General features: G+C 52.9%; 8 protein-coding genes across 8 annotated transcripts; 1 reads left to right on the top strand and 7 right to left on the bottom strand.

Annotated features, from left to right (window-relative positions):
• Window positions 1–5: 5 nt before the first annotated feature.
• On the bottom strand, window positions 6–2,756 carry A1O3_08965 (uncharacterized protein; the record flags this gene model as incomplete). Its single annotated transcript, XM_007739061.1, has 1 exon — window positions 6–2,756. One exon carries the CDS (start codon window positions 2,754–2,756, stop codon window positions 6–8), a length of 2,751 nt encoding a protein of 916 aa, XP_007737251.1.
• A 646-nt stretch (window positions 2,757–3,402) lies between these two features.
• Window positions 3,403–5,001, bottom strand: A1O3_08964 (ATP-dependent RNA helicase dbp8; the record flags this gene model as incomplete). Its single annotated transcript, XM_007739060.1, has 1 exon — window positions 3,403–5,001. One exon carries the CDS (start codon window positions 4,999–5,001, stop codon window positions 3,403–3,405), a length of 1,599 nt encoding a protein of 532 aa, XP_007737250.1.
• A 489-nt stretch (window positions 5,002–5,490) lies between these two features.
• A1O3_08963 (uncharacterized protein) lies at window positions 5,491–6,626 on the top strand (the record flags this gene model as incomplete). Its single annotated transcript, XM_007739059.1, has 2 exons — window positions 5,491–5,915; window positions 6,161–6,626. The coding sequence occupies 2 exons, from the start codon at window positions 5,491–5,493 to the stop codon at window positions 6,624–6,626; spliced, it is 891 nt and encodes a 296-aa protein (XP_007737249.1).
• Window positions 6,627–8,395: 1,769 nt separating this feature from the next.
• A1O3_08962 (uncharacterized protein) lies at window positions 8,396–11,075 on the bottom strand (the record flags this gene model as incomplete). Its single annotated transcript, XM_007739058.1, has 8 exons — window positions 8,396–8,784; window positions 8,858–9,195; window positions 9,255–9,346; window positions 9,402–10,371; window positions 10,417–10,514; window positions 10,574–10,673; window positions 10,728–10,782; window positions 10,844–11,075. 8 exons carry the CDS (start codon window positions 11,073–11,075, stop codon window positions 8,396–8,398), a joined length of 2,274 nt encoding a protein of 757 aa, XP_007737248.1.
• A 1,069-nt stretch (window positions 11,076–12,144) lies between these two features.
• A1O3_08961 (uncharacterized protein) lies at window positions 12,145–14,195 on the bottom strand (the record flags this gene model as incomplete). The annotated part of the gene is made up of 7 exons (XM_007739057.1): window positions 12,145–12,338; window positions 12,453–13,145; window positions 13,194–13,262; window positions 13,309–13,458; window positions 13,522–13,690; window positions 13,742–13,935; window positions 13,985–14,195. The coding sequence occupies 7 exons, from the start codon at window positions 14,193–14,195 to the stop codon at window positions 12,145–12,147; spliced, it is 1,680 nt and encodes a 559-aa protein (XP_007737247.1).
• A 917-nt stretch (window positions 14,196–15,112) lies between these two features.
• On the bottom strand, window positions 15,113–16,831 carry A1O3_08960 (uncharacterized protein; the record flags this gene model as incomplete). Its single annotated transcript, XM_007739056.1, has 1 exon — window positions 15,113–16,831. The coding sequence occupies one exon, from the start codon at window positions 16,829–16,831 to the stop codon at window positions 15,113–15,115; it is 1,719 nt and encodes a 572-aa protein (XP_007737246.1).
• A 603-nt stretch (window positions 16,832–17,434) lies between these two features.
• A1O3_08959 (uncharacterized protein) lies at window positions 17,435–19,234 on the bottom strand (the record flags this gene model as incomplete). The annotated part of the gene is made up of 1 exon (XM_007739055.1): window positions 17,435–19,234. One exon carries the CDS (start codon window positions 19,232–19,234, stop codon window positions 17,435–17,437), a length of 1,800 nt encoding a protein of 599 aa, XP_007737245.1.
• A 929-nt stretch (window positions 19,235–20,163) lies between these two features.
• On the bottom strand, window positions 20,164–22,141 carry A1O3_08958 (uncharacterized protein; the record flags this gene model as incomplete). The annotated part of the gene is made up of 7 exons (XM_007739054.1): window positions 20,164–20,497; window positions 20,559–20,788; window positions 20,838–20,862; window positions 20,923–21,238; window positions 21,301–21,580; window positions 21,644–21,724; window positions 21,791–22,141. The coding sequence occupies 7 exons, from the start codon at window positions 22,139–22,141 to the stop codon at window positions 20,164–20,166; spliced, it is 1,617 nt and encodes a 538-aa protein (XP_007737244.1).
• Between the last annotated feature and the right edge of the window lie 81 nt (window positions 22,142–22,222).

Below are 22,222 nucleotides of genomic sequence, written 5' to 3'. Positions count from 1 at the left end.
CAGCGCTACAGCAGGCCTGCGATAAAGCGAAGCCAACTTACCAAAGCGATGAACCGATCTACCCAAGAAAAGCTCTGGCGAGCACGCCATGCAGAGTCTTGCAGCCAATGCCTCGCCACCATGATTGTCATCGGTCTGTAGAAGCCTCCTCGACCGTCAGCCCGGGAAGCGTATTGTCTGATCCAACGCCTTTCTCTGGGCTCCAGCACTTCTCTTGTTTTGAAGTCGTCCAGCCATGATTGAATGGTAAAGACAGCGTCGTTGCTGAGCCAGGATTCGTGTATGTCGTCACTGGTGTCCCAGAATTTCTCCATCCCCTCGACATCACTGAGCAGATCGACAAGCCTCTTCGCAATAGTTCGTCGCTCCAGGTTTCCCAACTTCTTCTCACCGAGGGCTTCTCGCACTGAGTCGAGATGCAAAGGGAGGTACAACAGTGCGTAATAAACAAGAGGCTTTGTTCTCTCGTCTGGATCATCACATAGCAACTTAAGGAGGTGGGCAGCCAGGTGGTAATGTGCTCGGGCCTCTTCACACTCGATTACTCCTTTCCCATCGTTGCCGGTTTTGAGGGGGGTAAAATCAAATCTACCGATGCCCACTCTTTCAGTGAGATCCCATAAGAATCGTTGCACGGTAGGAGTGTCTGCCTGATTAATAGATATCGTCATTGTTATCTTTGCAGCGTCGATATCAAGGGCAGCTTCTCGACCTGGAATGCCCCTATCGGATCCTGCAAATAGTTTTGAAATGTCCCAGTCAACCCTAACGGTACCGCCTTCCAGATGTAGGACTCTCATATATTTGTTTTTAAGCTTCTTCTCGAAAGCCTGCAATGGTGCGCGACCTGAGCTCAAGAAAAGGGCTGCCCTCAACTCATCAACGCTGAAGTAGGTGTAGCCGAATATGGTCCACTTGAGCAGCTCATTGAGCTGTTCGATGTCATGAGCATTCAGCGATGCATTAAGATCACCGATGACCTTGTGAGCTAACTTGTCAACGTCCTCAGCAGTGTCCTCAGCTAGAATGGTTTCGACATCATCCAAGTACGCATCGGACTCGACTGCCTCCCGGACGCGCTCGAGTTTCTGCTGAACGGCTGAAAACGAGCCTTGAGCCTTCGTCGGCAGCGTTTTTCGGATCGATTTGAGAAGATCCATCATCTCCACGTGCCCGCCTTGAAGCACGTCATCCCCTTCAAGTTCTTGTTCAAGATACAGCATGATGTCGGGCTCGTTGTAATCTGAAGTAGGAATCGTGCCTGCCGGGGTGGTATATTGCCTAGTGTTTTGGAATGTCTTGACCTTCCCGGTGACAAGGAATCGCAATCGAGCTTTGGCGATGGCCTGACCTTCATCACGCACTGCCTTCACCAGCTTGAAGAATTTGGTAGTGTTACTGTCGGAAAGCTCATCGACTCCATCAAATAGAAGGACAATATGAGCCTCTTCCTTCATCTGCGCGTATTTGGAGAGTTGCAACTTATCCCACCACTGCTTCTCAAACAACTCTTTGCCAGGATCTGGTGGTTTGAAATCATCCTTGAGGGCTGCCATTTCTTTCGAATATGTCTTGTATTGACCAGCGAGTTGCAGAGCCATCGATTTGAGTGCCGAAACAACGTCGTCTCTGTTCTTCTCTTTGTTACTCTTCGCATCATGTCCACTGAATTTGTAGTAAGCAATGGCGACAGTGGGATCTTGGTCACGGAGGTCCTCATCAATGGCCGCCAACAAGTAGGACTTGCCGGTTTTGGGCTCTCCACAGAGCAGGAGCAGAGGGAGTTGGTCAGTATCGGTCTTCCATTCCTTGTACTCCTGCATTTCCATCAACCATTGAGCGCTCCCTTTGAGGCGATTGTCTTTCATCCTTTGAATTGCTCTTCTCGCCTCCTGTGCGGGCTCTTCAGTCATCCCCAGCATCTTGGCCATCGTATCAACGCGTTCCGAGGTAATTCTCTGCAATTTACGATCACTTAGATCGGCAACTAGAGTCTTGACCCCGACCTCTATATTGCCTATTTTCTCCGCAGATTCGTACTGACGCCTCAGGGCCTCGGCCAGTTTGTCTTCATTGCTGAGGACATGCTGTAACGTGACGGCTTCGGTTACATGACTCTGCTTGTCGATCAAAGCCTTGAATTCGACCAATTCGGCTCGGACGCCAGAATCATCTTTCAGGAAGGCAACCTTGGCCCCAATCTTGATGTGATGTAGAACACCACCTTCGATGATCTTGATGGAAAGCCCACATATCCTGACAACCGACATCATGAGCTTGTGAGTCCCGTCTCTCAAGTCAGGATCGAGCTCGGAGAAGTTCTCATAAATCTTGAATAGAGCGAGAAAGTGCGAGACCTCTTCAAAGAGATTTCCAATGCCTTCGTAGACATCTGCAATTTTGTTCGGAACATCAATCAGGAAGGAAATGGCGTTGAAACACAGGGTAGCAGGTCCGAAGACAACGGAAGCACCGTCGGCTACTAGACCACCCAGAAGTTGAATGCAGTTGAGCACTTTGCTGATTGTGTCCCGAATTTTATTCTTGTTGCTCGTGCTAGACTCCCTTGCACTGCCGGGTTGTGGTTGATACTTTTCTTCAAGCTCTCGCAGCACATCTTCCAGTCTTTTCCCCTGGTCTGCTCTGAGATTTTTTCTCGTTAATCGGCTGAACTCGAGTTCGGCTTGCTGCCACATGAACTGAAGCTCTAGCTCTGCCGTAGTTAGGGCAGTCCTGCCGGGATATTTCGCTGACATGGTGATTGCTCTTGAGTTTGAATTTGACCAAGTTTTTGATGTTCCTAGGATGGATTCGAAATAGCTAGCAACGGCTGTTGAGCCGGCGACACACTGTCATCAAGACATGGAGAGAGAAGAGATGTAAAAAGCATCCAGCCTTCCTGGGGAGGCGAGGGTTAAGATCATATCCGGAGCTCCTTGGGTGCTTAGGAGGCTTTGTTTCAGCCCCCATCGAAGCGCATGTTGGCTCTCTGAGGCGTCCAATCAGCCGGTGACCGGGCGGTCATACAGCTGGCAAGCTGGCAATGGCGGACTTATTCCGAAGCGAGATTTTGATTCGGCAGTCATGCTGCTATGGACGACCTGCAGGTTTAGCCTGGTGAGGTTGAACCAGTGACGGCTCGGACGCAACGCTGCTGTCCTCTACGCCGTCAGAAGATGATTGTTGGTGTGTGTGGTGTAAAAGCAAACTATGTAATGACCGGTAGAGCTAAGGTCCCTAGTGGTAACACCATGTAAGGAAGGTGTTGTGCTGTGCACTTTGGCCTTCCTCGATTGGCCCTCCATTCAAGTCATAATTATGGAGAGCGTCCAGGAATACTAGGTATGCTGTGTGTATGCGTAGCAAGTCCCTATCGTATAGGGATAGATAGGCGGGATCGATTCAGCCGTCTAAGGCGCGCTTGCGGTCCTTCTTGATCTTCCGTCTCCAGCCATTGACGTCCTTGCCGGTCTCGAGGTCTCGGAGAGCGTCCATCCTGGCCTCGGCGACGTCCTTCAAGGTCCGACCTTTGACGACCCTGGTCTCGACGTTCACTCCCTCCTCGGTCCACTCGACCATCTTGGTGCCGACGTACTCCTCGATGGCTAGGATCAAAGCGACATCGCGCTGGCCGACAAAGGTGATGCTGGTGCCCTTTCGACCCGCTCTAGCCGTTCGACCAACCCGGTGGACATAGTCGGTAGGGTTACGCGGAACGTCGTAGTTGATGACATACTCGACGTCGGGGATGTCGAGACCTCGAGATGCCACGTCGGTGGCAATGAGGATGCGCGCTTTGCGTGCGCGGAAGTCTGCCAAATTGCGATTCCGCTGGATCTGGGCGAGCTCCGAGTGCAGCGCAGTCACTGAATGAGAGAGCTGGAGGAGTGTGCGGTGCAGGATGTCGGCGGTGGCTGTGCGGTTGACGAAGATGATGATGCTCGGTTCGGGCGGCTTTGTCATGGACGGCACGAGGAGCAGGACGTGCAGGAACGCATCCTTGTGTGTCATGGGGATCTGGAGATACGTTTGCGACAGCGTCGATGGGATCAGGCTGGATACGCTCGACGGGTCAGAGGCATCTGTGATTTCAGAGACGAAAACGGGCGGGCGGCCCTGGGGCCGCGGGAGTTCCTTCAGCGCCCGAACCTCCGGAGTCACGGTGGCGGTGAAGAGCAGGGTCAAGCGAGCCGACGACGGCGGGAGGGCGGAGAGGCAGGTGTTGAGATCCGGTAGCATCGAGCCTCGTCCGGGGGCGAGGAGGCGGTCAGCTTCGTCGAGGACCACGACTCTGGCCCGCGTCAGGCCGATGACCGTGTCTTTGCCCGAGTTGAGGATATGGTCTGCCAATCGACCGGGTGTGGCCACGACAATATGCGGCCGCCGGGCGAGGGCCACGGCCTGTGGTCTCATGTCGGTGCCGCCAGTGATCAGGACGGTTTTCAGGTTCTGCGGCGTGCCCAGCGCCTGGAACTGTTCGTAGATCTGTAGCGCCAGCTCGCGTGTCGGCGTGAGTACCAGGGCATAGATACCGAACGGATCCTCGGCCCATTTCTGGAGGATGGGAACCGCAAATGCCACCGTCTTGCCCGTTCCAGTCCTGGATCCTCCTATGCAGTCTCGCCCTTTGAGGATCTCCGGTATACATGCTCTTTGGATCTCGGTCGGGTTCTGGATCGCCATGGCCGCAAGCGAACGCACCAGCCATGGCGCCACGTTCAGTGACTCGAAGGTGGAGGATGTAGTGGGAACAGAGGGGCCTGTTCTTGACGGTGTCAAGCCGTCATGTAGCAGAGGAGGAGGAGCAGCCGACTTCCTCACTCTAGAAAGCGATGTTGCTGGAATCGTCGACTGACCAAGTTCGGCGCTGTCGTGCGAGAGACGCCTGCGCTTGGGCGGCGGGTCGGGAAAATCTGCTTCGCTTGCAGAATCATTGTCATTGCGGGAAGTGTTGGACTGTGAGTCGATATCATCCGGCGGGCTGATTGTCGAGGGCGCCATGTCGGCGGGTTGAAGTTGTTGGTGGAATCTGCTGGTTGAGTTGAAAAGGTGCCAGAAGATTTTTTGGCTCTGCGGAGTGAAGTTGGAGTTGGAGATGGAGGGTCCAGGTGATCGCCGACCAAGCAGAGTACGTACTGTATCTGACTTACCCATGTATAGGTACCTACCAGGTACCTGGTAATAACTAATGCTCCAGATGCCCGATAGGTACTTACCTGTACCTACAGTATTAGGCAGTACGTACTCCGTACTCCGTACTGTATCTTGTACAGACCGCCCCCAACTACCAGTGTCTGTAGTACGGGGTATGGAGTACAATAGTATGTGGGATGAACATGACCTCTGATCTCGAGTCGAGATCCAAGTGATTCTAGCACTACAACACTACCTAGGATCCTATATCCAGTCTCCTATATCCTGTATCCAGACTCCAGTCTCCAGTTTCCAATATCCGCACTCTACGGATATACAAAGACACAGACTGCAGCAATGTCTACCCCCACCGACGGAAATGTCACTGTCAGCCACCTTCAACCGATCATTCTCCACGCTCACCCTACATCGCCCAACCCGCACAAGATTGCCATCGCGCTCGAATACCTTCGGGTTCCGTACACTGTGCGACTATGGCAGTTCGGCGACGATGCCCGGCGGGGCGTGAAGGGAGAAGACTTCCTTCGCATCACGCCGAATGGTCGAGTGCCAGCGATTGAAGACTCGAACACCGGCGTCGTCGCGTGGGAAAGCGGCGCCATCATGAACTACCTCAAGCGCCAGTACGACACGACCAACGTGCTCGGGCCTAAGTCCAAAGGCAAGGAATTCTCCGAACAGGACCGAGTCGACTTGGAGACCTGGGAGTACTTGCTCTTGACTACGCTCGCGCCCATGACTGGCCAAGCTGTGTGGTTCCGGTGAGTACACGCACATACACGCATGTATATATACACATAACAAATGTACAATGTACACACACACACACACACACACACACACGTGTTGAGTTATCCATGTCCGAACCATGTTGTGACGTGTAAACGACTTGAAAAACGGATACATGTCATAGGCGTGCTGGAGGGCTTAGGCCAACTTGGAGAAGCGTGGACAGGTACCTACCTATACTGTACAATGCGCTGACATCGAGTTCCGAGTCCAACAGGCACTATCATGTCCCCAGGAACGAGGATGCTCTCGACCGGTACACGAAGCAGGTATACCACTACCTAGGCGTGCTAGAGGGCCAACTTGGAAGAAGCGGAGGCCGAGGCACAGGCGAAGGCAGAGGCGAAGGCACGGGAGGAGTTACGGGCGGAGGCACCGACACAGGCAAGGGCACAGGTATGAGTATGAGTATCCTTCCCGGTGGCATTTCTTCTGTCGACTGCCACTTTTTCCCGTGGGTACGACCGTTCGAATACGTCGGGATCTCGCTGGACGGATTCCCCCTGGTGTCGAAATGGTGCGGTTTCATGGCAGAGCAGCAGGAGGTCAAGGACGCTTATCAGAAGATGCTGGATGCCACAGCTCTACAGGATCCTGCGGCTACGAGCCGTGGACTCCAGCCTGACGAGGAGTTGTTGCGTGAAGTGCAGTCGAGGACTCCATGGCGAGGAGCTGTTGCGTGAGGGTCGGTTGAGGACTCCAGCCTGAGGAGGAGCGTGAGGTACAGGTGCAGGTGCAGGCGCGGGCGAAGTGAGGGTTAGGGTTAGGGTTAGGGTTAGAGCAAAGTGAGGTTATTTCGTATTTATAGGTGGTATCAGAAGCTACTGCTCGGCATATAGACTTGTCAGAGGTTGAAATGTTCCATGTTCTCTACCAAGGGGGTATATATGTGTTCTCTATCAAAGGGTCAAAGGGGTATAGGGGAGCCCATACTATATAGTAGACCTGTCAAAGGTTGAAACGTTCCATGTTCTCTATCAAAGGGTCAAAGGGGTATAGGGGAGCCCATAGTATATAGTAGACCTGGCCCTGTCAAAGGTCAAATGTTCCATGTTCTATATTCTCTATCAAGGGTCAAAGGGGTACTGTATATATAGAGGGAGCCCAGACCATATAGCAGACCTGTCAAAGGTTCTATCAAAGGGATACATGTACTGTATATACATATAAGGGGAGCCTAGGCCCAGACTACATATATAGGCTAAGGCGTGCCTATACCAGCCCCAAGCCTTCTTGTTAAAGGGCAAGGCTCCTCAGGCTTAGGCTAGGAATGTAAGTTAGTGCCTACAGTAAGTTTGACAAGACCATGGACCATAGAGTATACTAACTATATAGATACCTCATCTTAAAGAATTCCGGTGTCCGGTGTCCAGTGTATCGTCTATTGGGTCTTCTAACTCGGGTGTGTGTAGTACGTACATAAGGTACCTATTGAGTCATTCGGGGTGCGGAAGGAGAACGAGATAGTGTACAAGGTACATACATACATATATATATACATATAGACTACGTATCCAGTGTCCATTGTCCATCCATCCATTGTCCATCTAGCGTCCAGTGTCCATCTAGCATCTGTTATCCATCCAATGTCTATGCACTGTCCTGTCCATCGTCCAGTCCACTACCACACTCCAGTCGTGGGGATTTCCCGACGTCGGCTCTCACCCACCGTGCAGTGTGCAGATCACAGGCGAACAGGGGCCAGATCCGAGTCCTAAGCATTAGCCTCCTGAGCCTTCATTCGTCTGGACTGGAGACTGGAGGCTGGAGGTTGGAGGGGTTGACATTTCACATTCCCCGTGGGATGGTTCATGATTGACATGATATCCATCCATCCATCCATCCATCCGATCCGACCCCACGTCCACGTCCACGGATCAGTACTGTGTGACTCGAGGTCGTCTTCCCTAATTGGATATAGATAGTTGGATAGTTGAACCAATACAAGTACTCTAGGATGAGGACCCGTACAGCATCCGCACAGGAATTCCTGCTGATGGTGCACAATCATAACCAGAATCAGGATCAGAATCAGAATCAGAATCAGAATCAGAATCAGAATCAGAATCATATCATAATTACCGAGTATGTATGTATGTATAGACTACTATGGATACATGAGAGCGGTTAATGCTCAAGGCTGGTCATGGATTTTGTTGCAGCAGTATTAAATATGAGGAGTCATGCTATAAGACTATCCGTATATAAATTAGCTTTATTTGGATGGCTTGGTTGGTTGGGATTGCATTGTATTGCATTGCAATATATACATGTAAACATACGCTAGGTCAAGGCTTGGTTGGTTGGATTGCATTATGTGCAATATGTACGCATACGCAGGTCAAGGCTTGGTTGGTTGTTTGCATTGTATTGTACGTATTGCAATATGTACGTACCTATACATACGCTAGGAGTATATGTCATGACCTCCAGGGCTAAGGCCCAGATTAGATTATTCTTGGTCATTATCGTTGTCGTTGTCGTTGTCATTGTCATTGTCGTTCTGAAAAAGAATCTTCAGCTTCGTCAGAGCATCGTCGCAACTCACTTCCATGCCTGTGATGACATCGACAGCCTCCTCTTTGGTCATGATCAGCTGGGCCACCAGCCAGAAATGAAATCCGTTCCTGTACATGCCCGCCGTCTTCAACGATTCATCCGAAGACTGTGAGCATACTGCCTGCCATAGCTGACGCCATCGGTCCAATGCTCCTTTGATGTCCTGGTGCATTGGTCCGGTTGCGAAATTGACTGACTTGGCTCCGTTCGTCCGATGATTGAGTGACGTGGGAAGGTTTAGGGATAAGGTCATTATACAGGAGTGGATGTAAGTGTAGAGAACTGTATAGAACGTTAGATCGGCCTCAAAGAGAGAGGGAGAGAGAGGGAGAGAGAGGGAGAGGAAAGTCCATACAGTGGATCAAGATGAATAGATCAAATACTGTCAAATCACACTTTCCGGACTCCACAGAGCCTCCGTACGTTGTGCCGTACAGCTTTGGGTCGGAAGCTAATGTCGGGAAAGTCGAGGAAGTCGAGGACGGCTTTGATTTGTCAAAGAGCATGGCAAAAGCCTGAGGAATCGTAAGTCGTGGCGCGAATATCGAGTCGTCTTGCATGAAAGGATGCCGAGAATCAAAGACCGAGTCTCTGCAGGGAAGATCGATGTCGAGTTCGGCTAGTGTCATGCGACATGGATAGTTGGAATAGATCTTCATGGCGCAGTCCAGCAACGCAACAACCGAAGTTGTCCTGTAGTCGGCCGTTAGCGACAATTCATACCCCGGTAGCGACAATGTCTGCTGCCATACCGAATCCGAGACTCCTTTTGTAACCATGCTGTTTCTGATATACGGTCCGAAGGCTGGTGATGTACACGGTGAAGGTTGAATTTCCGCAGCACCTGGTAAACAGTAAACAGTAAGCCTGTGACCTGGCCGCAAAGGATGTATCCGCACCTTGATGACATCTCCGAATCTAGATTCCATGGCACGACGTTTTGCAACTAGTGGTCCGGCCCAGTACTGAGCCACGACCATCAAATAACCTGCCTGGAGCTCCTGGAAGAATTCCCAATTGAGGTCTTGCCGATTAACACCGGGGGCTGAGCTTAGATTCTCGCTTTGTAGTGACCGACTGACTTCCATTTCAAAGGAGAAGATGTCCGAATCAAAAACGACCAGTTCTGCAATGTCCAGCAATCTCTTTGCCGCAAGCCGCTCGGTCTGATCCTTCGAATACATTGCTCCGACAAACACCACACTGACCAGCAAGCCAAGCGGTACACTGGCAGGGTCAAACGACGGTCGGTGAAGAATGGGACAGTTCAAGTGCCAGTTCCGGAAGTACAGTGAGATAAATCTAGGAACCCGGTCGCCCGTCAAAAGGAAGCCTAGACATGTAGCAAGTTCCTGGCGGGTTCTTTCGTCCAAAGTTAGGCACCACAGCTTGTTATAGATGGCCATGTTCAAAGCTGAAACATATTGCGCCTGGTCAGGAAACGTCTGACTGGACTCGGACGAAGTGCGCCTATGCAGAACCTCCGAAGACGCGATGGTCGGATCATAGAGCTCGAGTTGCAAATCCGAGTAGGATGGGGAAGGGACGAGGGCGAATGGACCGGTCCAGAAGTCCAAGTATTGGTCGTCGATATCGAAAGTAGACTCAAACATGCTTGAATAATCAATCGACCCGGGCGGTGTATCTCCGGTGGGTAAGTTGCTGGCGTCATTGGCCTCGTCAGGGTCTTTGGTTTGCTGATGGAATTGGAGACTTCGTATCCGATCATCACTGGGCGGTAGATTGAATGTCTCGGTGAAAGTGTCTGTTCCCCCGTTCAAAAGAGCTTTGATGGATACACGATCCTCGAGGGGCTCCTCGAGAGGTTCTAGGTGATCAGCTGTCGGTGTCGGGCACGTCAGCTCGGGTCTTGTACACGCATCGGTCCAGATGGGGCAGCACGAACCATTCGACCTATGCTGGCTGGAATGTTTCTGACGACATTGCAATTTCTTCTTTTTGCATTGAGCGCAAGGTATGCTTCCATCACATCGGACCTTGGAGGAAATGCACTGGAGACCGATGGTCAATTTTGGCTGTTTGGAGCGTTAAAGATTATTTCTCTGCATACCGTGACACATGCGTGCGGTCGTCGACCTTTGGGGATAGAATTTGGAGGCTCACGGTCTCCTCTCCGTTGACAATGACTGTAATGGCTCTGCAACCGATCTCTGTTGACGTGTCAACGGCCACCTCTTCAGCGGCGGATATTCAAGGGGTCCTACTTGCGAGTGAAATTCCGAGCACAGAAAATACAGGAGAACGGTTTTGCGCCAGTATCTTCATAAGGCCATCAGTCACGACAAGCTTAGTTTCCTTTCGTGTACGGCATTATACTCACGTCTTGTTTGATGGCGATTGAGATGTTCGGCTCGAGAAAAGCCTTGGCCGCAAGTGGCGCAGCGATAGCGTTTCTCAGACACCGTGGCGGTCGTGGTCGGACTGACAGCTTGTCTGGAGGTCATAGTCGGACTGGCAGCTTTTCTGGAGGTCATGGTCGGACTGACAGCTTGTCTAGCGACTGCAGAGGAGAGCAGGGCTTGACTCCGGATGAGGTCCTCGAATCTCTCCATATTGAGGCCTTGGGTGAGGTGGCGACCTGCCGGGGTTGGCAGTAGACGAGAAAAGCTACATGTAGCTGCTGAGGGGGGGAGACGTTGGCAGTAAACGAGACCAGCTACATGTAGCTGCTGAGGGGAGACGCTGGCAGTAAATGAGACTAGCTGCTGAGGGGGGAAGAAAAGAAGAAGGTGAAGAAGTAAAGAAGTGAAGAATTGAAGAAGTGAAGAAGTTGGCCGAGCCAAGTGGCACGCAGAACGCAGAACGACGGGCTTGGGCTTCGGCTTCAAACACACGCCTGACGAGATGACAGGAACGGAGTAGAAAAAGACCCTGACGAGATGACAGGAAAGGACTTAGGAGCAGAAAAAGAGCACGGCACCTACATGGGTCGGATGTGAGATGTCTAAGGTAGGTCTGATGCAGTGCGGGGATGGAGATGGGCTAACATTAGGCAGGGGTTGTGTGGGATGTGCGGGGGCCAAGCCTACCTAAAGGATACCTACTACTGTACGTACGTCGTACTCCGCACAGTACTTGGGAATTAGGTGTCGGCAATACTGTAGATTTAGGAGGCTTAGGGGCTCGCAGTAGGCACCTAGGCACCTTAGGTCCCACTAGGTCCTCCTTATCCCCTACCTGGTAGGTGCCTGGTAAGTGAGTGGTAGCACTTGGGGGTGTCCTCGGCTGCGATGGCCCCGGCCCCGGCCCCGTTGTTGAACCAAGACGGTATTGTCCCATCAACAGAGGTACCTAGGTACTAGGTAGGTACCTAGGTAGTTGTACAGTGTTTAAAGTAGGTAGTTGTATAGTGTTTAAAGTACGATGTATCGATTTAAGGCTGCAAGTATACCTAGTATTCGTACCTAAGCTTTACTCACGAAGAGGGCTCCTTCATTCCTACACTGTAGTACTCCGTGCATAGGTAGGTACCGTCTCCTCCAATTCGACGCCAGCTACCTTCTCAGAGTGTCAGACTCTACCAGCTGCCCTTCTCAGAGTGCTAGAGTGCCAGAACGTCAGAGCGCCAGTCTCTACCTCAATCGGACGTCGTGGGCACAGCGCCAGAGTGCCAACTCTACCTCACTCAGACGTCGTGGGCACAGGAGGAAAGTCAATCTCGTCACGGTTGAGGTAGTCGACCTTGACCCTCTTGTTCTTCTCATCCTCCGTCCAGCCATTCCCGATCCATCCATACGGATTGTCATTGACGTAATCATACACAAAGTCTTCCCACCGTGGATGTTGCAGAGTCTTCATTGCGTGCAACGAGGATCCTGCCATTGCATGTTAGATGATAGATAACACAGCAGAAGGGCGGAGGAGAGAACAACAGGAGGACGGAGGAGAAAACAGCAGGAGAAAACAGCAGGAGGAAGAGGAGATTTTACCTGGCCAGAGAGCGCTCACTCTCCCATCCGAAGTTCCCCCTTTGTACCAGCTGCGACAGTCGAGGCTGAACACGGTGGTCTGGAAGTAGGAGTCGCAGTAATCGACAAACCCCTTGACGGCATCCGCTTGAGGTGCCATGCTCCGAATATTGTCTCTCTGCATCTTATCCAGACACCTGGTAATGTAGTCGATCGCCTGCTCGATCAACAGCAGCAGGTTGCCGGTGCCTAAAGCTGAGTTCGGCCCCAGGGAGATGAAATAGTTGGGAAAGTCATCCGTGGCTAGTGAGAGGTAGGTCGACGGCACTTGTTTCCATTTTTCCGCCAGGCTGATGCCATCTTTGCCGGTGATGGGGAATCGCGGACAAAAGGTAGTGTCGAACCCGGTCGCGCAAATGATGGCGTCTACCGGGTGAAGCTCCCCGTCGACAGTGATGATCCCATCCTCAGCCACTTCACGGATGCCCGTCGTGATGACATCCACCTTCGGATCAGTGAGTGCTTCGAGATACCCAGGCCCGGGCGTCAGTCTGCGACAGACAGGTGGGAATGACGGCATCAGGGAATCGGCGAGCTGCGGTTTTCCTTCGAGTCTTCGCTTCATATTCTCGGTAAACACTTCGATGGCGCCCAATTGCTCGGGCGATCCCTTGATAGTGACGGCATGAACGGACTGGAGTTCGAGTTCAATGTCTGGCTAGTCAGCACACAGCCTCAACGCAACAGTGGGGAGACGCATACCCTTTCGAAACTTCTCATAGTAACTGGGATTACTCTTGAATCGGCTGATGTCTTCGGCAGAGAAAGAAACTACCAAATTGTCAGACCCATTTCCAGCCTGCACAGCGTCACTTACAGTTGTCCAGCCCCTTTCCCATCTGCTCGACTTTCTCTCGGGCAAATGTAGGGGACAACCACGTTCTGCCGCGGATGTAATGGTCAATATGGGCTGACTTGGCCAGGACCGCTGGAACAATCTGAATGCCACTGGATCCGTTGCCAATGACTGCCAATCTCTTGCCCTGCACGAGTCAGTTTGCTGTTTCGAAGAGTGGCGATAAGATCAAACTTGCCGCCCAGTCAAAAGTCTCGTCCCAACTGGCGCTGTGTAGCAAGGGGCCCTTGAAGTCGTGGAGGCCAGGGAGATCTGGCCACTTCCAGTCGTTCAGAGCACCAGTGGCCGACACCAAAACGTCGCAGACGTCTTCGAAACTGTCACCAGACTCCAGATTCTCAACCTACAGCTGTTTAGCCGCGAGATCCGTCATTCTGGCAACGAACGAGCATACCTGGACTTCCCACTTGCCCCGTTGTCCATTCCACCTGGCAGCTACAATCTTGTGGTTGAGCTTGATGTGTCTCATGCAGTGGTATTTTGCCACCACTTTTTTCCAATACCGGTGGATTTCCTGAGAAGTTGCATAGAACTGAGTCCATTCATGATTGGGCTCAAAGGTAGCCTGGTATGTGTGCGCTGGAATGTCTAAACTCACATCAGCCTGGACGAAGCAACATCCGTGTCGTCGACATACCACAAGCGCACCCGGGATATCGATTTTCAACCCATGTCCCACCGACATCAGAATTCTTCTCGTAAATCTGGAGGGATAGGTTTGGGATCCGCTGAGGGAGACGGATAGAAGCCAATATGCCTGATATCCCAGCCCCGACTACAACCACTCGCAGTGGTCGCCGTTCATCGACACATCTGTCTTCCAGCCAGGAAAGTGGTGCTTCGCCCATGGTAAAGCGGGCTGTTGGAATCCCAAAAATACTGAAAGATTGCTAAGGCTGCTACTTTTCGAGACGTGCTTCAAGCTGGAGAGAACATGAGACACATTAATACAACAATTGAAGCCCCTTCCCGAGTGACCTGCCGATGGATCTTTCAGTAAGGTGGTACCACCTTCGTCGAAATCAAAGCCCACCTTGTCACCATCCAACGCTGAGATCCGGGGTGTGGGGGAAGAAGGGGGAAGAAATGGACCACCGAGGCAAAAGTGGCGACGGTGGGTTCGGGAAAACCCCAGTGTCCAGGTACAACTCCCGGCCGGATGATGGCCTCCTTAACCCTAGAGGAGTAGGCTCAGGTCTCGGATGAATTGGCTCAGGCCCGAATCGTTGGTTGGCATTTGGACAGGGGATGAACCGATTGGCGGCTGAAAGAGATTTGCCGAATGGCATCTCCATCTCCGTCTCCATTCACGTGGAGGAATGAAGGAACACAAACATGTACACGGACAGCGTGAGTCTCCATCCCCGCCAATGGTAGAGACCAGTCAAAGGTTCGCAATAAGGACCGAATAGATGTTGTCCATGAGCAATGTCCAACTGGCCAGTCGCCCGCCTTTTCTCCATTGCACTCCAGTGAAATCTATCTTTCCAAACAAATTGGACCCCACTTGGCGACTCATGGACAATGCCGTCAACTTCACTTGGATTCTTTCGAGGTAGACCAGTGAGGACGCACGCCGTTCGTCCGTTGCTACGAGGAGAGCAAGCTGTGCTCTGCCAGGAGCATCCGGAGGGGCCGATCGATGTAGCGGTTGGGTTGGCACCCACCACCACGGTCAAATAGTCATCCCTCCTAGCTGCAATACGGGTAGCAGATCCCGCAGTCCTTACGCACGCACGGAGGCTCAGATTTGACTGCCTTTCTCTTACAATTCTGTGTTGGTCCGACAGAAGCAGGAAGACTTGATGGCCACGTCTGCCTTCGCCATAGCCGAATTCAACTGTAACCTAACTTTTTCGGCTTCCGCCGCACGCCCGAGTCTTCTAAGACACTCTTCATAGCCATGCATCGCCCATACATTGTTGGGGTGTCGGAGAGCGCGCGGAAGAGTATTGTCGAGCCCCAGGTCGGCGGTGTACACTGCCAATGCTTGCTCGAGACGACCCTGTTCAAGCAGAAGTGCCCCATACGCATGGCGAGGTGGCTGCATCCAACCCCAAGGTTCGTCGTACGGAAGAGCATCATCCAAAGCAATGGCCTGACGGAGGTGGGCAAACGCAGCGTCGACATTTCCGCGGCGGTATTCGAGTTCCCCGTCGACCATTGCATTTGCGATCGCGAGGATATCCACGCAGGTGTTGTTGAACAATGTCCGGCTTGATTTCACACGTCCCAATGAGTCTCGAAAATCCTGGCGCGCTTTCTCCGCTTCTCCCACCCTCCCAGTGGCTGCCAATGCTATGCCCTTGGCGTAATGCGTCAAGGCCGTGGTCACGCAGTAGAGATCCTGATCATGAGGAAGCTTGAGATCGAGGATATCCTGCCATCGACCGAAGCGGATCAAAGCATGTACGCGCATACCCAAGAACGCTTCCAGCCAGTCAGCCATAGGTGGTGATGTGACTCTCAGCAAGTCTTCGTGGATGGACGCCTCAAGCCAATCTACGGTCTCCAAGGCCACTTTGGACTCTCCTGCAAACAATGCCGCATAGAGACGGAAATGGTAATCGTGCGATCGATACAGAGTATAAAATTTCAGTGGACCGGCTCGGGAAAGGAATTTTTCATCCGCCCGAATGGCGTCCAAGTTCGAGGTCATCGCGCGGCTGTAGTCGCCGCAGAGTATGTCGAGATGTGTAGGCATATGATTGAGATGGCCTGAGTCAGGAACTAGTCCTCTCAAGTGGTCTGCTATAGGTAAAGCCTTCTCCGGCGCCTCCGACATCTCCATCAGGTGAATGTAGAGGTGGAGAAGGCCTGGATGCTGGAGACCGCCAGGCTGTGCTAGGCCATGATCAAGAACGATCTTTGCCTCGAGAGTACGGGCTCCGGCGGCTGGTTCACCGGTGGACAGATCCCAGAGCTTCCAAGGTGTCAGATTCATCAGAGAATCAGCATAGAGCGTTGCTACGTCGAGGTCGTCGGGAAATCGAGCATATACTACACCCATGGCATCTGCGTATAGTTGGTTCCATACCGAACCATCGCTCGCTGCCTGAGCTTGTGGATAGCGCTGGTTCCAAACTGAACAATCGCTCGCCGCCTGCGCCTGTGGATAGCGGAACTCGAGCGCGTCGATGAGGGCTTTCTCTACCGGGGTAGCATTGCCGGCTTTGAATTTGGCTTGTTCAAGTGCCGAATGGGTTCGTGTGACTGTGGACTCGAGTTCCTCGCCATCGAAGAATTCCCACGGCTTGTTGTAATTGGGTCCGAGGGCGTATGCAAGGCCCCAGTAAGCCACAGCACAGGTTGGGTCGACAGCAATAGCCCTCTCGAAACAATCTGCCGCCTCCTCGTGATTGAAACCATAACTCCAGATCAGGCCGCGGTTGAACCACGTTTGTGCGTCTTCGCTCGTGGTGGTGACAGTGCGCTGGAAAGATCCGAGGTCATAGTATCCGTCGGATGGGGGCTGAGTGGCCATGACGAGGAGATCGAGGGCAGGGAGAGAGGGCAGGGAGAGAGGGCAGAGGGCAGAGGGTAGAGGGTATGTCACGGTTGACCTAAACCGTTACACCACGACGGTCGCCAAAAAGGACGAAGTAACTAATTCACTCGTGAATTAGCTACTTGGTGTATATAACCGTCACAGATTAGAGGCCAGAGGGTAGAGGTCAGATGGCAGATGACACAGGGTATCTATAGTCGGTATCCAAGTCCCTGTGAGGACTCACTCGTAGAGAGCATCTTGGAGAAGAGGAGAGAGATCACGATTGAATGGTGTGACGGGGCGAGTTGAGGTTCAACATGGAGACGAGGATGCAGAAGGCGGCGTTTGAGGCACCGTATATTGGATAGGGCGATTCGGCGGAGTATTGTCGGTTTAAGCGAAGCCCAAGCCACCAGGCGCTACATATATCAAGTACTCCGTACCTAGGTATTACCTATTACCTAGCTAACACCCAACCTATCGGTACATCAAGTGCGTATTACCTACCTACCTATCGGTACATGCATGCAACTACCATATATCATATATGCTCGACACGAAGCCAAAAAGAGCAAGCACAAACACAGGTCTAGCAAGTCATTCTCCGGGCCCATCCCTATCCCCATCCAGATATTTGCCGTGGTGAGCAGGACCAGGACCATGACGCCCATGGCCTGGGCCGAAATTGCCCCAATATCCTGATCGTCCGTTCAGCTCGGTAGCATTCCGACACTGTGGGCTCTGGCGGTCTTCGACGGCGCCAAATGGCCACATGGGGATAAAGCAGACCTGATCCAGCGGACACTCAGGACATCGCTCCCACCCTGTCCACGCCAGATACTCGACCAGGGAGCGCAGGTTGGTCATGGAGTCAGAGAAGGGCGAGTCCGAGTCCAGAGCTGCAAACAAAGACGAACAGATGGTGGCTGTGACGGACCGAATGGCTCGAGCTGCCACTGCCACGGCCACGGCCACGGCCACTGATGGCGATTCGACGTGGGCAGGGATGAATTGCGAGGCACACCTGTCAACCTCAGCAGTAGTATTGCGTGCGTCGGAGTCGATAAAGACGCGCAGGAATGTCCCGAGTTCTGCAGACAACTCCTGCGACGTGGTGAGTGCGCCAGAGGTCAGATACTTCAGCCGCTTGGCATATCGTGCCACAACCATATCTGCAATACTCTGCCAATCAGTTGACATCGCTGGCATTGGTGTCAGCGACGGATCCCATCTGTTTACCATGCCATCCACATCACCACGAATCTTGTCCAGGACTGCGGCCGCGGCATCTGTGAGCCTAGGCAGACCATCGTCCTGCGTGAAAAGGTCCAGGTCGTAGTTGTATGCCGTGACGAAGCTGTCGTAGTTGAGTGTGACTCTGCCTCCACCAATACCGTCGTATCGTGCAGCGATGGCCCTGATCCAATCGGACGGCCGCCACCTGAGAGACTTGTCGTCAGTGTCGGGGTCGGGGTCGGGAACTTCGTCTCCTGCAGCAAATGGGCCTGCCCTGACCGCCTGGAGGAAATCAAGATTGTCGGCGAAGGAGCATAAGATGACTTCAAACCCGGCCTCCATGCGGATGAAGCCTTTGATCTTGCCATTCCACGTCTCCGTGGCCATTTGGCACAGCCGTTGGGCACGCTCGCGCTCCCAAAACTGGCCATCGCTTTCGTTGGTGACATTCAGAAGCAGGATGTCCTGAGTGTCCAGCGTTCCCTTATCGCATTTACCCGCGGACATGCCATCAATGTAAAGCAAGGGCAATTGGCTCTTGGTCCTGTAGGTATGGAGCCAGCCGGACCGCTCTGGGAGAGGCCTTGTCCTGGGTCGACCACGGCCGACATGGGCCATGACGGGATTCTGGTCAGGGGAATATGGGAAGGGGCCCAGCATATTTTGGACGTTGCTGGCCGATGAGGAGGGAGGAGGATCCTCGTACTCGTATCCTCCTATCGAGTCAAGAGGTCTATCCGCCATTCCTTCCAGTGGTGCCTTGTTGGGAGGTTTCTTGCCGGGTGCCTTGTTGGGAGCTTTCTTGCCTGGCGCCTTGTGACCCCTTGCGAAGTTGATGGCGTGTTCCGGCTCAAAGGCCAGCCACTCCATGCCCTGGACTGGCTGGGAGAGGCCGGTCCCATGGTAGAACTGCGTGCCGGCAGGGACCTGGGCCAGAAACAAAGACATGCCATTATGATTCAGCGACGACCCCCATTGCCGCATGGACGAGTGAATTGCGTTGAAAATGTGGTTTGCATTTCGTTGCTCGTCGTGGTTCGCATTTCGTTGCTCATCATGGTCATCCAAAAAGTTAGGATGCCGAGGTGGAAGAGCAGCGGCTCCAGCAACCTTGAACAGATAACCAAGAAGCAGCAGTGGCCATGGCCATAGCCATAGCATGGTGAAAACAGAAGGAAGTGGTGGACGAGATATGGAGGGGAAAGATAACAAGTGGGACGCCTTATATGTGGCATCGAAGCGACCGCTATACCGTCGGAGCCCATGCTATCCTACCAAGCGCAGTAGACATCTGACATCGATAGACCAGGGCCAAGACAAGACCTAATCAGCTGTTGCGAGTTGAATTGATAGTGATAGTTCCTGTTTGCAACTGGACATGGCGATGCGGTGGTCGGGCTGAGTCGTGATAGGAGCGCTGGTTGCTGACGCGGCCTTCACACGCGGCCATGAAAAGCCGGCCGATGTCGCTGCATCACCCAAGCAACAGCCAAGTTCACGAAAGAGGAAGAAGGCATTGCTTTATGAGAGCCAGGAGGCGCTCTTCTAGCTATTGCATTGGACGAGTAAGCGGGCGCTGCGTAGGCTCAACGATGAAGATGCCCCTGAGGGATGTTTTCTACCGAATTCGTCAAACTTGGGCATTCCCAGCCTTGCCCTTTAACCAGAAGGCTGGTTCAAGCATACTATGCACTATATAGCCTGGGCTCCCATACCCCTTTGATAGCGAACATGGAACATTTCAATATTTGACACGATGGAGATGCCTCTGAGGGACGTTTTCTACCCAATTTTAGTAAGAGCATCTAGGCAGGAAAGTTGTACATTCTATCGAAGTAAAGTCGCTGAGCATTGCTGATTCCAATTCAGCACCTTGAGTCAGGAAATGAGGTAGACAAGATCTGAGAAATATAGACACGAAGTGGCATCCACATCACGGCCGAAGAGAGGGAATCCATAGACACCGAAGACCTTTGCAACCATCCCAGAGCCGCCCTCCATCTTGCTTCCACCTCGGATAGAACACCCCATCTTGCTTCCACCTCGGATAGAACGCCGCATTCAAGTGCCTAAGGCGACTGCCTGCCCTTTCACATGGTCGGCCTAAACCTCGACTTCTGCCGGATCACCGCGCCATACTTGTAGAAGAGGATGGGCACTGGGACAAAAGCGAGGCAGAGAAATGCCAGAAGCGAAGTAGCCCACGGGACCCCCAAGTTGTGATACATGGCGGACGCGAACAGAGGGAAACCGGCCCCGGCAATGGAGCGAACAAAAGTGTTGATTGCAATGGCACTGTTGGCATAGAATCCATAGCAATCAATGATGTAGTTCATGCCTTGCCAGAACGCGACCAGACATCCCCCACCAAGCAGAGCAACGGAGAGGACTTGAGGGACCCACGTAATGTTTGGGTTGGAGGTCCTAGATAGATCAGTATGCGAGCAGGAAACACACGCCGCAGAGAGCGAGAGAGGTGGCGCACCATGCAAACCAGAACAGGCCGATCGGCAACACGGCTGCTCCCACGACCATCGGCGGCAGTCGTTCCTCCGGGATGATCTTTCCCTGCTTCACAAACGCACGGGTGAAATTCGTTCTCGTGGAGTAGGCAATCAGGCCGGTGCCCATGGCGATGCCGACAATGAAAGAGGTGAAGGGAAGGGCTCCCACTCCTTCATTCCAGCCGCGTTCCTCCTGAAACGAGATCGGAAACTGCCGACGGTCAGTAGACGCCTCACCTCGAGCGAGGCACAGTACTTACGGCTTCGAAGAACAGATATAGAATGCTGCCACATGTCAGCCTTGCGCGGCATTTCTGAGTTTTTTTCACGATAGAATACACTTACCCGTACACAAAGCTCATGTATGCGGTGATTAGAGCCAGGATTGGCTCCTGTACAAACATGACAAATGGCCGGATCAGGTACACTGTCATCATAGTCCGTAGACTGACTTCATTCTCGTCGGCTTTTGCGTGCAATGCCCAGTTCTTGGTCTCGTGTCGCAGTCGCTTCGCTTTTGCTTGCAAGATGCTGGCAGCTGAAGTCTCGGGGATGATGATGAGACCGATGGTTCCAAAAAGGGCAGCCATTATGAGGGTGATCCACGCAGTCCAGCGCCAACCGAGATGTGACTGGGTCACAAAGCCGCCAATGATCGGGCCTGCCGCGTTCAAGGTCAGTACTGTGGGCCAGCTGTCGGATGTGCGCGCAAACACTGCATACCTGCTACCGGTCCGCTAAAGGCGGCTGCTGCAAAGATGCAAACGGCGTACGCCCTCTCAATGGGGCCCCAGATGTCGGCCAGGGCACCTCCGACGACAGCTAGAGGGGAGGATGCAGCGAACCCTCCAAAGAATCGGCCAAGCATGATGGTCTCAACATTCCGAGCGACGGCGACGGGAACTTGGAAAATGGCAAATACAAGATAACCGGCGAACAGCGGGACTCGTCGACCAAATACTTCAGATGCAGGCCCGAACAGGATGGGTCCAAACACAAAGCCCTGGAGGAGAGCGATTCAGCGCTGCTGTCGGGCAAAATGCATGAATTCATGGGTTCAACTTACGAGTAGAAAGAGAGAAACGCCGAGGACAGAAGTGACGTTGGAGATATCATATTCATGGGCCACGGGTATAATGGCAACACTCTAGAAGATACTGTCAATTCCATCCCGATTCGTGTTGGGATCTGAGCCAGGGCTGCCCTCACTCACATAGATGGAACTGGCGAAGGTGACCACAAAGGTCATGGCTCCCATGGCAGCAGTGATGGTGCATCTCCTCATGACGGACCAGTTCTTTGGGTTTTCGGGGTCATCTGGTCCATCGAATTCGACCAGATCGTCTGCTGAACCGCGTACAGGCACAGGCGTGACGGGCACCTCCTGCTGTTGCTGGGATTCGGCCTCTTTTTCGACATCCAACGGCGTCGCTGTCGCTGACTCGTCCCCGTCCCCGGCATGGGCCGGTGGGTTCTCCGTCTTGATCTCGGGCATGAAATCTAAAGTGGACGAAGATGCAGAAGCGTAAGGTTTCGATGCGGGCTCGGATGGGCGCGTCGCCATGATTCGTGGAGTGTCGTGTAGTGTAGTGTTCAGCTACTGCGAGTGATCAAGGCTTGCGGCAGCTGAGTGTGACGGGCGATA

The sequence above is a fragment of the Capronia epimyces genome (genome assembly GCF_000585565.1).
Source record: "Capronia epimyces CBS 606.96 chromosome Unknown aczIQ-supercont1.8, whole genome shotgun sequence".
Taxonomy (NCBI): Eukaryota; Fungi; Ascomycota; class Eurotiomycetes; order Chaetothyriales; family Herpotrichiellaceae; genus Capronia; species Capronia epimyces.
The sequence above is the reverse complement of the archived record's forward strand: the minus strand, read 5'-3'. Positions and strand labels throughout refer to the sequence as shown.